The following is a 14,267-nucleotide window of genomic DNA, read 5'->3' as shown; positions in this document are numbered from 1 at the left end:
ACTTGATGAGGTTAGGTATAGAATGATCCCCATACAACACCAGGACCTACTTAGATGAAAAAACAAATTAGTTGGAGGAGGAGGCATCAATCCCAGAAAGATTGCAGAGAAACTCACTTGGCTTTGCCTCTGAGTGGAAGGAATCAGAAATAGCCCCTTGACAATCTGAAAACCATAAGTAGCTCTTCTTGTGGAATGGGGTTTACATTCACTCTAACAACTACATGATCCAGAAATTAGTTCACATTGGTCTTGTCAGATAATACAAATCCTACATGGAACAATCTGACTTCTACTTAAACTCTATATCCCACAAATTCCTAATGAGCATTAGCTCATAAAAGTTAGAAAGACTCACTGAAGAAAACAGTGTGTGCAGTCAGGGTTGTGGCTCAGTAGTGGTAGAGCACTTGCCTAGCGTGTGTGAAGCCCTGGGTTCAGTCCCCAGTACTGCAGAAACAAAAAAACAAAAACAAGGGCAATGTGTGAGAGTCAGCAGGGTGGAGAACAGTAGAATCAGGTACACAGAGCATCAGATGGTGGAGTTATCAGGTACAGAAAATAAGTTTGTTTAAAATATGTAAAGATAGAAAATGGGAAATTAAAAATCTAAGCAAAAAACAATAAGCTATCAAAAGGGGCTGGGGTTATAGCTCAGTGGTGGAGCACTTTCCTTGCACATGTAAGGCACTGGGTTTGATCCTCAGCACCACATAAAAATAAAATAAATAAAATAAAGGTATTGTGTCCATCTACAACTAAAAATGTTTAAAAAATACCTGAAAGGTTTTTAAAAAGAACCAAGTATTAAATTGAACCATACAGAACTTCTAATTTTATCAAAAATATTTATGTGCCAGGAGCAGTGATGCAAGCCTGTAATCCCAGCAGCTCAGGAGGCTGAGGCAGGAAGATTGTGAGTTCCAAGCCAGCCTCAGTAAAAGTGAGGTGCTGAGCAACTCAGTGAGACCCTGTCTCTAAATAAAATACAAAATAGGACTGGGGATGTGGCTGGGTAGTGGAGTGCCCCTGAGTTTAATCCCTGATACCCCCCAAAATTTATGCATTGACAATTTATATGTTTCAATTTATCAGAATATCTAGAATTTTAAAAATTAATTTAAATTTAAAAGTAATGGACTAGTAAACAGATAAACACACACACACAGAGAGAAAGAGAGAGAGAGAGAGAGAGAGAGAGAGAGAGAGAGAGAGAGAGAGAGAGAGAGAATGAGAGTATCAATCTAAAGAAATTGCCAATAAAGCCTGAGAGTAAATGAGATTTATAAAATATGCACAAGACATAAGAGATACCAAGGAAATATTGAGGAAGTTTATCATATATATAAATTGAATCACAGAAGGAAAAGAATATAATTCAAAGAGATAATTGCTGAGAATATTTCATTACTGGAGTCAAAGCAAATCTCAAACAGGGAAAAAAAAAGATTCATCCAAATACACTGCTGTCAATCCTTAGAATTCCACAAAGAATGCCTTATAATCAATCAGAGAGAAAAGATCCACCAGAGGAGCAATAAAACTAGCAATTTTCTTCTCATCAGAAATAATGAAATATTATTTTCAGATAGCTGGAAAAAATTAATTGTCAGACTAAAATTAAAAACTTAGTGAAACAACATTTTAGGTATTAAATAAGGATATTTTCAGATTGTCATAGTATTTCCTTATACAGCAGGGGTCAGCAAACTACATCCTTATAACAGGGTTCTATGAGGATTAAATGAATACATGCAAAGTGCTTTAAAAAGAGCTTCATGCTTACTAGGCAACCCATAAACATTAGCTACTATTAGGTATTCTAGGTGAACAATAACAGAGACTACTATCACTAAAGACAATTTTAAGGAATGTTTTCATTAAGCAGGACAACTATCCTGACAGGAAGAGCTGAGACATATGTAAATGAATTAAATAATGAGCGATGTTTATCATAAATATGGTTAATCTTTTAGAAAAAAAATAATTGTGCTCTTTTTCATGGTCCCTTGTGGGCAATCAGCTTCACTAAGATGAAGTTGAATATCTCCTTCCCAGCCAGCCACTGGCTGCCAGAAACTCATTGAAGTGGACGATGAAGACAAAACTTTGTACTTTTTATGAGAAGTGTATGGCCACAAAAGTTGCTGCTGACATTCTGGGTGAAGAATGGAGGGGTTATGTGGTCTGAATCAGGGACAGCAAACAAGATTTCCCCATGAAGCAGGGTGTCTTGACCTATGGCTGTGTTCGTCTGTTACTGAGTAAGGGGCATTCCTGTTGTAGTCCGAAGCAAACTGGAGAAAGAAAGCACAAACCTGTTCAAGGTTGCATTATGGATGCCAATATGAGCATTCTCAACATGGTTATTTAAAAAAAAAAAAAAAGGAGAGAAGATGTTCCTGGATTTACGGATACTGCTATACCTCACTGAGTGGGACCCAAAAGAGCTAGTAGAATCCCCATACTTTTCAGTCTGTCTGAGGAAGATGATGTCCACAAAATGTTGTCAGAAAATCCTTAAACAAGGAAAATAAAAAAAACCTAAGACCAAAGCATCGAAGAGTCAGCATCTTGTGACTCAACGTGTCCTGCAACACAAGCGCTGGTGTACTAAGAAGAATAAGGAAGAGGCTGCAGAATGCACCAGACTTTGGGCCAGGAGAATGAAAGAAGCCAAAGAAAAAATATCAGGAACAGATTGCCAAGAGATGCAGGCTGTCCTCTCTGAGAGCTTCTACTTCCGAGTCCAATCAAAAATAAGATTTTTTTTAAGTGTACAAATAAATAAGATCAAATCTTCAAAAAAATTGTGAAAATCAGTGATATATAAATTTGAAAAAAGAAAGAAATATTGGCTAACAAAACCATGCAAAGTTTTGAGAGGCTGATGAAAGTCAAAGCGCTTTAAGCCCTTTGTACTGTGTGAAGATGGAAATGCTTTTAGTTTAACTCCACAGTTGTTAAATAGGCTCTTCAAAATTCTAAGGCTAACACTAAGAATTAAAAAAAATAGTAGAAGGGAAAATAGAATAAAAAGTATATTTAAACAAATCAAGTCTCACAAAAACAGGAAATAAGTATGGAAAAGTCAGGAAAAACAATTCTTTGGGGTGGGGTGGGGGGGTAGTGGGGATTGAACTCAGGGGCACTCGGTCACTGAACCACATCCCCAGCCCTGTTTTGTATTTTGTTTAGAGTCAGGGTCTCATTGAGTTGCTTAGTGCTTTGCCATTGCTGAGGTTGACTTTGAACTCATGATCCTCCTGGCTCAGCCTCCTGAGCCTCTGGGATTACAGGTGTGCACCACCATTCCCAACAGGAAAAACATTTCTAAACAAGAGTAGTGGATGAGTGTTTCAAGATTTCTGAGAAGAACTCTTTTTTTTTTGGTGCTGGTGATTGAACCCAGGGCTAAGCCACATTCTAGCCCTTTTTTATATTTTATTTTGAGACAAGGGCTCATTAAATTGCTTTGAGCCTTGCTAAATTGCTGAGGAGTCACTGGGATTACAGATCTGCACCACCACACCGGTTATGAGAAGTGCTTTCATCTTGAGCAACAGAAGGAAGGAGATGTTGAGTAATTCCTGTCTTTGTTATAAAACTTAGAGTTAGTGTATGTTGCTGGGGTGGTGGCTCATACCTGTAATCCCAGTGACTTGCAAGGCTTAGGCAGAGGATTGTAATTTCAGGCCAGCCTCAGCAATTTACAAACCCATTACCTTAGCAACTTAGCTAGACCCTGTCTCAAAATTTATCAAAAAATGTTTAAAATGGCTGGGAATGTAGCTCATTGGTAGAACATCCCAGCATTTAATCCCAAGTACCAAAACAATAAAAGAAAAATAAAGAAATAGTTATGTATATTAAAATTTAAAGGTAAGTGCTAAATTGAAATTCAAAATTATATATTCATTTTATCTTTTTGCATGTGAAATGAATTTGCAAAATTTCTAGAATTAAAAAATAATATAAACTTATATTTCCTTATATATTACTCAGGGCTCCTAGGTACAAGTCATATAAACTCTGGCTAATTTGAACTAAATATGGATTTTTTGGAAAGATATTAGGTGTCCTACAAGAATAACAGAAAGGTTGGAGAACTAAGTTCATAAAAGACAGGAATCAAGGGAGGACAGACAGAAGGAAAATACCTAAGGTCACACTAAGGTGCTGTCCAGGTAGGTTTTTCTGGGTTCTTGTGTCTGTTCCCATCACCAGACATTTCTCGAGGATGCACTCACCACCATGTACCATTTCCATTCAGTGATAGGCTTCTGGTCCCATTTAACTGTTTTAACTTTGTGGATCTGCTAATGTCCATTTCATGATTTAAGTTAAATGATCATCTGATGAATCATGGTCAAGTGTTCCACCATTGTCAGGTATTTAGTATCTAAAATGGCCCAGAGTTTGGTGAGAGCTATTTTTTAAAGGAGTATTGCTCTACCTTAAAAGGGTAAATTCAGCTGAGCATGATGGTGCACACCTGTAATCCTAGCAACTAGGGAGCCTGAGGCATAAGGATTAAAAGTTTGAGGCCAACATCAACAATTTAGTGAGATCCAGTCTGAAAGTAAAAACTTTTAAAAAGAAGGAGGAGGAGGAGGAGGAGGAGGAGGAGGAGGAGGAGGAGGAGGAGGAGGAGGAGGAGGACGACGACGACGACGACCACGACGACGACGACGACAACTAGAGGTGTAGAGGTATAAAGGTTTTGGTATGGGGTTCACTCCCCAGTGCCAAAAATTATTTTTTAAAAGGGTAAGTTTTATGGTATGTAAACTATACCTTAATAAAAATATTATTTTTAAGGGCAACTGAGTTGTTTAATGTTTTACTATAGTCTCATTTTTCTTCTTTATTGAAGTTTCTGTTTTAACTAAATGAGAGGCTCATAAAAACTAAGCAAACAAGAAATCAAAGCAATTATCAATTCTAGAGAAAACAGAAACTTCAATGAGAGGCTCATAATTAAATTAATTCTCTTCTTCCAGAATTTAAATATCCTCAGTACAGTCACATACATCACATATTTTAATTTTCTTAGTACTTTAGTACTGTTTCCATTTGAGTTCTGGTTCACTGAGATGTTTGTTATGTATGGGAAGTGTCTTTAACCTTATTTCTTTCTTTGTTTTTGCTATTTTTCATAACACAGGGGAGCTCAATTATCTGTCTTGCTATATTCTTTCACCCTCTCCCGCTGCATCCTCCCTCTACTTGATTTTTGGATGGATTTATTCAGATTAAGAAGGTTATTATGAATATCTGTTAAAATTTAGCAAATGTTTTTCTTTTTCCACTGAAAGGATACTATGATTTTTCTCCTTACTTTGCTAATGCATTACACACTGATGTCCCATAGTTGAATCAATTTTGCCTTCCTGGTATAAATATAGCTTGGTCACTTAATCATTTGTATGCTAAAATTTGGTTTAGAATTTTTATTATTTATAAGAGACATTTATAAGAGCATTTATAAGAGACATTGACCTAAGTGAATTGGAAGTTTTCCCTCTTCTTTTTTCTGGAGAGTTTATGTAAGGGTGAAATTATTTACACTTTAAATGCTTAGTAGAATCTCAGGAAGTCATCTGATACTGGAGGTTTCTTTTAACATTTTAAATTATAAATTTAATTTAAGAAATGGTCAAATTTCTCCCCATTTGTATATTTTTCTAAACTGGGTTTTGTAGGTTTTGGGGGGGTTTTTTGAATTTACTTCAGTCTGTGTATCTTTGCAAATTTATCAATTGTGTTTTTTATTATAAACATACACTCATTATTTTAATATCTTTGAAATTACCCCTTAAATTCCTAATATTGGCAATTCATGCCTTCTCTCATCTTCCTTCATATTTCATCAAGGACTTATCAATTTTATTAGTCTTTTGAAAAACTATCTTTTTTATATTCTAATCTATTTATTTCTGTTCTTATCTTTGGTAATTGCTTTGTTTCCTTTCTTCTATGTTCTTCTATGAGTTTAAATGCTGTTAATAGATACTAGGATTATTAAAGCCAATCTTTCTTTTTTAATGTATGCATTTAAGGCTATTTTTTTCTCTTTATAGCATTACCTGAATCCTACAAATTTTGACATTTGATATTTTTATTAACATTAACTTAAAAGTACAATCTGATTTCCATTGTGATTCCTTCTTTAGCTCAAAAGTAAATTAAAAGGTTATTGCATAATTTCAAATATTTGGGGATTACCTATTTCACTTCCACTGTGATCAGCTATCTTAGCTCAGGCTGCCTTAACAAAATACCATAGACTAGGTGGCTTAACCAACAGCATGTTATTTTTTGTATGCCTGGAAAATCCAAGATCAAAGTCAGGCAGGGTCTAGTTATTGGTGAGGACTCTTCCTGGCCTTCAGAAATCCAGTTTCTCACCTTCTTGTTGTCTGGTAGAGAGTGCAAACTCTTTGATGTGTCTTTTTATAAAGGCACTAATGTCCTCATGAAGGTCCTGAACTCATAACTCTAACCCACTGGGAGACAGAGCTTCAACATGTGACTTTTGGGGAGACATAAACCTTTAGTTTATAACATATTCTGTATTGTTTTAATTTTTTATTAACTTGTTTCTTTATGCTTATAATTTATACTTTTATTTAGGATTTAGGATATATGTTCACATGAAAATTTTTTCTATATATTTATCAGATTTTGTGCTCAGGTTTGGCTAATTTCACAATATGCATTAAAATATTTTAATCTTCTACTTTGGAAAATTTAAAGTATTTGGGGAATTCACTTGTTCCTTGAAACTTTGTAGAGATTTGTTCACAAGAGGAACAGGGTCTAGACCCCTTCTTGGATGGGACTTCTTGGATGTAGTTTCCTATAAAGTTATCTATTTCACCAATATTTTCAAATATATTCTTAAATTTATGTTCTTGTTAATATTTTTCTTCTTGATATGGGAAGAGCTTGGCAAAACATTTTAAAGCTTTCAAACTTTCCAATTATATTTCTGTTCATTATTCTTGCATCTAACAGTTCATACTTCATACATATTTAGACTTTTTATTCAATTTCTGTACTTTAATAATCATTGTATCTTCATTACAAAAATTTCCATATAAATAAAAATTTTCCTTTTTGTCCTCTTGTAATTTCATTTCCCACTATATATACAAATAAAACATTTATTATAGAAAATTAGAAATGATTAGAACAAAATCACTTTTCAAAAAACACTAATTTTTTTTAAGAAAACTGATTTTTTTCTCCAGGAATGAATGCTCATTATAATAAAATTCAGGAAAAAATATAGTAAGGATGAAAAGAAAATAACAATCTTATCACTCATCACTGTTAACATTTAGATGTACAAATATGCAGAATTTTCTGCATACATTTATTGCTGCATAAAATATAGGATTATTTTTATAAGCCATTTTATGATAATCTTTTCTAATAAAAACATCATGAATGCATTTGTATGTCAGTTGTCCACTTTATTACTTTAATGGCTTCTAGAATTGTACTCTGTGCATGCACAAGTATTTATTTTGTACTCTCTGCATTCACAAGTATTATTTTGTCCTTCATTGCTAAATATTTAGATAATTTTTCATTTTGTGAAATTTTATTTTATTTTTTTTTTGTCTTTGCTACTACAAACTACTCTGGAGCCACCATCCTTTTATGTACATTTTAAGCAATTTAAAATTTACCTCATGATGTATATCTACAGTAATTAGTTTCATTTTCACTAAAAATTAAATTTTCACAAATTAAAATGAACATAACATGTAATTTTTTTAACCCATCACTTAGACAGAGATGTTTTAAATAGTATTATCTGGCTTGGCTCTCTCACATGCTTCTGCTGGGTGTAAATTGGGAGACTCTTCCTTGAAGGCAACTTGGAAATATGTATTAAAAGCAACTGCCCTGGTTTTTCATTTTTACAGATGTTTCATGAGAAAATCTGATTTTTCCAAGATCTTATTGCAAAGGAATCACATTATATTTATGTTGTAAATCCACTCCTAACATAAAGGAATTTTCTTAGGGATATTCCAAATAATGAATCCAGGTGCCCTGAAGATTTCCTGAAGTGTGTTTTTGAGCATTTAAAATTTCTTTTGACACCTATATAAATCATCATTGCCTTGGGACTCTACTCAAAACCAAACCAAGATTTTATTTTTGATAGATGGTGGTGAGGCAGGATGGGAACAACTCTGCTTCTTTTCACTAGACCTTTCCAAAGGAGTAAGATCTTAAAACACTTCCCTGACATATCTTCCTTTCAATACTACATTCCTGTATTTTAATTGCATACATTGATGGAGATGCTGTTGCTCTGGAATTTTTATACAGTGTATAAAACTCAGAAGTGCAGAGAAGAACTTAAAATTGTTCATGTAGACTGTTGCACCTTGTCTCATTGAACAATTCAACTTTCCCCACTTGGCTTTTTGTGTAGGTGGCACATGGGCTCCTGGGGTCCCTGCTCAGCAACCTGTGGTGTTGGAATCCAGACCCGGGAAGTGTACTGCCTGCACCCAGAAGAGTCCCCTGCACCTGCTGAGGAATGCAGGGATGAAAAGCCCCATGCCCTACAAGCATGCAATCAATTTGATTGCCCTCCTGGCTGGCATATTGAAGATTGGCAGCAGGTACAGCAGATTGACGACCCCATGACCTGCCATGCTTATGACAGTGAGGAGCCCTAAATTGCTGTACTCTAGAGTGAGCTGAGCCCACTGCCTTATCTCCTCTTGTCTTCTTAGTGTTCCAGGACATGTGGTGGGGGAACTCAGATCCGAAGAGTCACCTGTCGGCAGCTATTAACAGATGGCAGTTTTTTGAATCTCTCTGATGAATTGTGCCAAGGACCCAAGGCATCGTCTCATAAATCCTGTGCCAGAATAGACTGCCCCCCACATTTAGCTGCAGGAGACTGGTCAAAGGTAAGGACTATTCTCAACTTTACAGTTTCTTCTTTTCTGTTCCTCCTTTGTTTCAGCCTCTTAATAATTCCTCCACAGGATCAGACCAGGACTGCTGTGAGATGAGTAGGGTGCGTGGGGTGCAAATTTAAGAAGACACTCTCACTCTTGGGGTCATGGACTGGATGAGGATTCAGGCCTGATCTCAATTAATCATTTTCAGTTTTTACACCGTATTATTTAAACTCTTCTCATAATTTTTTTCTCCCAAATGAATCCCTTCTTTGGGAGGTACTAACATCATAGTATCCAAGGATAAACTCAAAATCAGCTTGGTTCCTTTCTTCGTTGTGTTCTCTCTTAGAATTATTCATTAAACCCTGTAATTTCAACTTTCTGAACATCTTTATACATTTATATCCTCTACAATCTGTTTCTATCGTGGTTAGTTTTGCCCTTCATCATTGCAAGGTTGGATTATTGTAGTCAGTTGAGTTGTAGCACGTTGTCTTGTGTGGACAGGAATCAACACAATCTGGTAATGATGATTTAATTTTTAGGTGGGAATATTGAAGCCCTAGCAGTTTAAATAAGATGTCCAAGCTCACACAGATGACAATGTAGGAGCAGAATCCATTCCTTGACTTTATTCCAAGGGTTCTTTCTTTTATGAAACTGTTCACTTGATCTACTTGTCTCCATATTACTCTCCCATCTCCAGGCTATCTGATAAACCATAATATCTCCATCACTGCTTTCATCAAGTCAAATGTTTGTGCAGAATCTTTCAGGGTATTATTACTTGCAGAATCACGTTCCCCAGAGTAGCTCCCAGGGCCTTTCTTGGTCTGATGGTCTTCTTATTGCAATCTTTTATTCTTATTCCAGCTCTTTATCCTTATTCTAGACTTTTGCTCCAGTCTTGCTGTATCTTTAACAGCTATAGATCTACAGGCTGAGGTTCTTAGCAAAGATTCAGAAACAGATAATTCTCATAAGTTGTGTTGTCAGTATTTTGGAACCTCCAGTCACTACCATGAACTGTCTTCTGAGGGTAGAGAGCCAATCTCAACATCAGAAATCACTTTAAGAAATTAGATAGGGCAAGCCAGGCATGGTGGCAGTTTCCTGTCATTCCAGCAATTTAGGAAGCCAAGGCAGGAGGATCACATTTTTTAAGGTCACCTTCAGCAACTTAGCAAGGCCCTAAACAACTTAGTGAGATCCTGTCTCTAAATAAAATTTTTTTAAAAAAAGGTTGGGGATGTAACTCAGTGGTAAAAGCACACATGTGAATGAACTAGTGTGTTCATGTGCTAGTTCAGTGCCAGATGGAGTCACACCTATCACCCTCTTCTAAAAGCAGATATGGTCTCCATTTCCATAGATGAGAAAATACAGGTTCATTAAGATTAAGTAACTTCCTAACAATGGAGCTAGGATTCAAACCCAAGTTTGTGTGACCAAAATTTAGTAAGAAGGTGATCTTTCATGCAAGAGCAGGGCCTTTTGAGCCAAACAGACCAATGCTAGATCCTAACTCTCAAGCCTATAAGCTGCTTGTCCTTGTTCAGAATACTTAGCCTCTCTGAGCTCCAATTTTCCTTCCTCTAAAAGTTTTGGTTAGTGAGGATAATATGAGATATTTGATAGGGAAACATCTAGCAGAGGAGGGCTTTCCCTTCTTCCTTAAGGGAAAGTCCATAATTCTGGCAGTAGGTTAGATTGATAATACATGTTCTCCAGATTTGGAGTTTTAACTGGTAGCTCAATTAAGTACCAATATTTTAAAACTGTCTTAAGAAAAAAAAATTACAGGTCAGAGTCCTATTCCTCATGAAGCTCACTGAAAGTCTACATAAATGTCCCCCTAAATACTCAAAAAGTATTCAGGAAAAGAATTGAATACCTCTCTTCAGGGTCTGCAGAGGAGGAGTTGCCCTTGATCCAGCCATTATGCCCTACTCCCTCTATCTAGCTCACAAGAGAGGAGACGATGCTCTCACCTCAACCTGTCACACTATAAGTCAGTGACACAAGGGACAGGAAAACTGTCTTCTCCAACATTCAGGTCCTAAAGCAAGAGGTATGGCTATTCTAGGTGAGACAACATCCCTAAAATAGACTGTGGAAGAATGGATAGAATTTAGCCCTGTTGATTTGCTTTATTTCCCTCCAACTCACAGCTCCCTCCACCCTGCCCCACTGCCGCCTCTGTCTCTGGCACTGGAGATTGAACCCAAGGGCTTTTTGCCTCTTGAGCTACATCATCCATCTTTTTTATTTGTAGTTTTTAATCTTGAGACAGGGTCTCACTGAGTTGCTGAGGCTGCCCTGAACTCATGATTCTCCTGCCTTGGCCTCCCAAATTGCTGGGATTAGAGGTATGTGCTATCTCACCTGGACCCATCCTACTTTCTCACAGAAAAATAGAGACTGCAGAACAGAAGTGTTCATTTGAGCATCCCTTTGAGACTGGGTACTAGGCAAAGTTACCTGGTTAATGGGTAGGCAGAGTATGTCCCAGTCACCTAGCTAAACTCAAAGAGTGAACTTTTACTATGTCCCATTGTCACAGGTAGTGCACATTCCAGTTCCTGTCCCCGTAAAGAAAGCAGAAAGGAAAGGGCCATGCCTTTGTGGAGAGACTCTTGTTGTTATGAATGCTTTATCTCCTTGCTGCGCCGAGTGTGGCACAGGGACTAAGTGGACATCAACTGGGAGATTGTGAGAAGGGAGGAATCTCTAATCCCACCCGACCTCAGCAATGACAGTCAGCTCTTCAGTAAGATCCCCAGGTGTTTAATGCATGTGACAGTTTGAGAAGCATTTTTCACTTGCTCCTCATGCTTGTTTGAGTTACTCAGCTTTAAAATATGTCCAAGGTAGGACGAACTTCAGGCAATGAGCTCTTGGAGCAAGTGCTCCCAACCCAAGTGGGACGAGGCAAGGAAACAGAGGGCCTGGGGGCTAGGAAAAGAAGCCAGGCACCTTGTTTATAGGCCAGCCTAGAACCAGTGCTGTACGCTAAAATACCCCACTGATTCTTTCTTTTCTGTAAGAATAAGTAAGTCTTCACAGTGCACTGTCTTGTGAAAAAAACTCTTCTCACTGGCCTTTGAGAGTAGAGACAGGTGGTGACATCATTGATTCCCTTTCCTGTCCATTCTCTCAGCAAATAATTGGACCTGCACTTGCCAGTTCTATGTCATTAAAGTGACACCATCATACTCATGCTTATCTTTGTGTCTTTCCTCTTTCTAGGGTCCCCCAAATCCCAGCTCAGGCTCTGAGCTACCTGCCTCTGTGAAGTCTTCCACTCCCTAAAATCATGCAGCCTTCCCTCCCCACCTTAAACTCACAATGACCCTACTTTTTATTGTATTTCAGTGAGTCACTACTTCCTGAGCAACCATATGGTCTTCCTATCTGGCCCATAGTGTCCTTGAGGCCAGTGGCCATGAGATCACTGACAGGTCCTTGGGCCCTACAGAGCTCTGAGCAAGAAAATACATCCCTCGAGTGGTTTTGAAAAAAATCAGGGAAAATGCAAAGTGGTGTTGAAGTGGTGATTTTTAGAAATACTGGGGTCTGCTAACACAGGAGAGAAAATCATTCACTGGAAAGGTTTTTTTTTTTTTTTCTGGGAGAAACAAAGGAAGGAAACAAAAGAGGAGGTTACCCACCCGATGTGCATTGAACCTGATGCAGTCAAGCTACTCAAAGCAAAGGGCAAGCTCTCCTATGCCAGAAGGTCAGCCCATGCATTTAAGAGCCCTCTCTCAAAGCCAAGATCACATCTTCAGGAAGCCACTATCAGGAAAGAATAGGAAGTGCACACATTTCACAGGAAGGTAGGACAAACCTTGGGACACTGAAAGACAGTGTTCAGATGCAAGTACAGTCAGACACACAGCCTGTGGCATGGCAGTCTGGGTTTCCTACTGGGTTCAGCATTTTCCCTGTTAGTTGAAATTTCCTCTCATTTTGGAGTTGCTTTGCTTTGGCAGAGACCCTGGCACCAAATTACCACCTTTCTCTAAAAGCTTCCTGCCAAACTAACCCTTGTGCCATGGGATGGCTCACTTAGGGGCAGCCATCTGTTCTGTGGTTCTGGATAAAGCCCTTCCACATTGAAACTGGCCACTAACCCTGGACGTGAAGTGAGTGAGAAGCCACACTGCAGTTTCCATTCTTCATCATGCTGGGCCTGCTGGCCTATAACTGGAATAGTCCTCTCTCCCCACACTAGCTCTATTCATGGTGTGTGTGAGCTCTGCCCATTCATTGGCTCATCAGTTTGCCTTAGTTTCTTAGATCTGGACTGGGCAATTGGCAAAAAGGAGCCTTCAGTTCTTATACAGCCTTTCAAGTTGTAAGAAAGAAGTATTGACTGATAAATGGCAATCCTCCTAAATGATAGGTTTCTGTGATCCATAAACCCCCTGTAGCCTGTTTGATGCTCTCAAACCTTGACTAAAATCCAGTAACCTTCTCTCATTTTTTATTTTCTGTACGTTGATGGACATTTGACCATTTTGTCTATATTTGTCTTTTTCTTTCATGATGTTTCCAGGTGTTTTTTTCCCTGCATATTTGATTACATCTTTTCTGTTAATTTTTCTTCTTCCAAATTTCCAAAAAAAACCTTAATATTTGACCCTTCAATTTTCTTTTTTTTTTTTTACTCTCTAGTTGATTCTGTGTCCCTACCTCTACTATGACTTTTATAGGTAACTCTTCTTCTCTAGAAACAAACTCTAGCCTATCCAATACCACATCTCCATGTTGAATATATCCCCATCATTGGAAAACCAAGGGACAACCTCTTCATCCCATCCCAACCAACTCCCTACCTTATTTCCTGTCTCTGCCAGTATGTCCTCATCTTTCCAATAGCTGCAATCACATCTGACTTTTCTACTTCCTGTGTTTAGTGACCTATCTGCAGTCTTCTCAGTTCTTGAAATGCGCCCATAGTTTAAGTAAAAAAGGAAATATCTTAAAAATGAGAAATTTTAAAAGAACATATCGAAGATACACAAAGTTCCAAATATAGAATTCCAGTTTTCAATAGAATTATTCATTAGAAAACATGAAGATCATCTTGTTTGGGAGCCAATTTATACAGGCTTGTGAAAACCATATACCTTACATGTATGTAATTATGTAATCTTTTGGCAACTTGTACTTAATGACATTGAGTTGATAGCTTGCAATCAGCCATAATTGGAGTATTTACACCACAGAAATTGGCAAAACAACCAGGACTCCTACCCTAAGCATCTTTTGTGAGACACTCACATTTACAAATGCATGAAAGAGTCACACACACACATTTAC

General features: G+C 37.6%; 1 protein-coding gene and 1 pseudogene across 1 annotated transcript in view; both read left to right on the top strand.

Annotated features, from left to right (window-relative positions):
* Positions 1-14,267, top strand: part of Adamtsl3 (ADAMTS like 3) — a 320,152-nt gene that overhangs the window by 224,254 nt on the left and 81,631 nt on the right. Inside the window, exons 18-19 of the mRNA XM_005320199.5 lie at positions 8,459-8,651; positions 8,766-8,945. Of these exons, the coding sequence (XP_005320256.1) occupies positions 8,459-8,651; positions 8,766-8,945 (373 nt within the window). The remainder of the gene's footprint in view (positions 1-8,458; positions 8,652-8,765; positions 8,946-14,267) is intronic.
* LOC120886870 (small ribosomal subunit protein eS6 pseudogene) lies at positions 2,034-2,763 on the top strand (annotated as a pseudogene).

Source organism: Ictidomys tridecemlineatus, chromosome 5, assembly GCF_052094955.1.
Source record: "Ictidomys tridecemlineatus isolate mIctTri1 chromosome 5, mIctTri1.hap1, whole genome shotgun sequence".
NCBI classification, from domain to species: Eukaryota; Metazoa; Chordata; class Mammalia; order Rodentia; family Sciuridae; genus Ictidomys; species Ictidomys tridecemlineatus.
The sequence above is the reverse complement of the archived record's forward strand: the minus strand, read 5'-3'. Positions and strand labels throughout refer to the sequence as shown.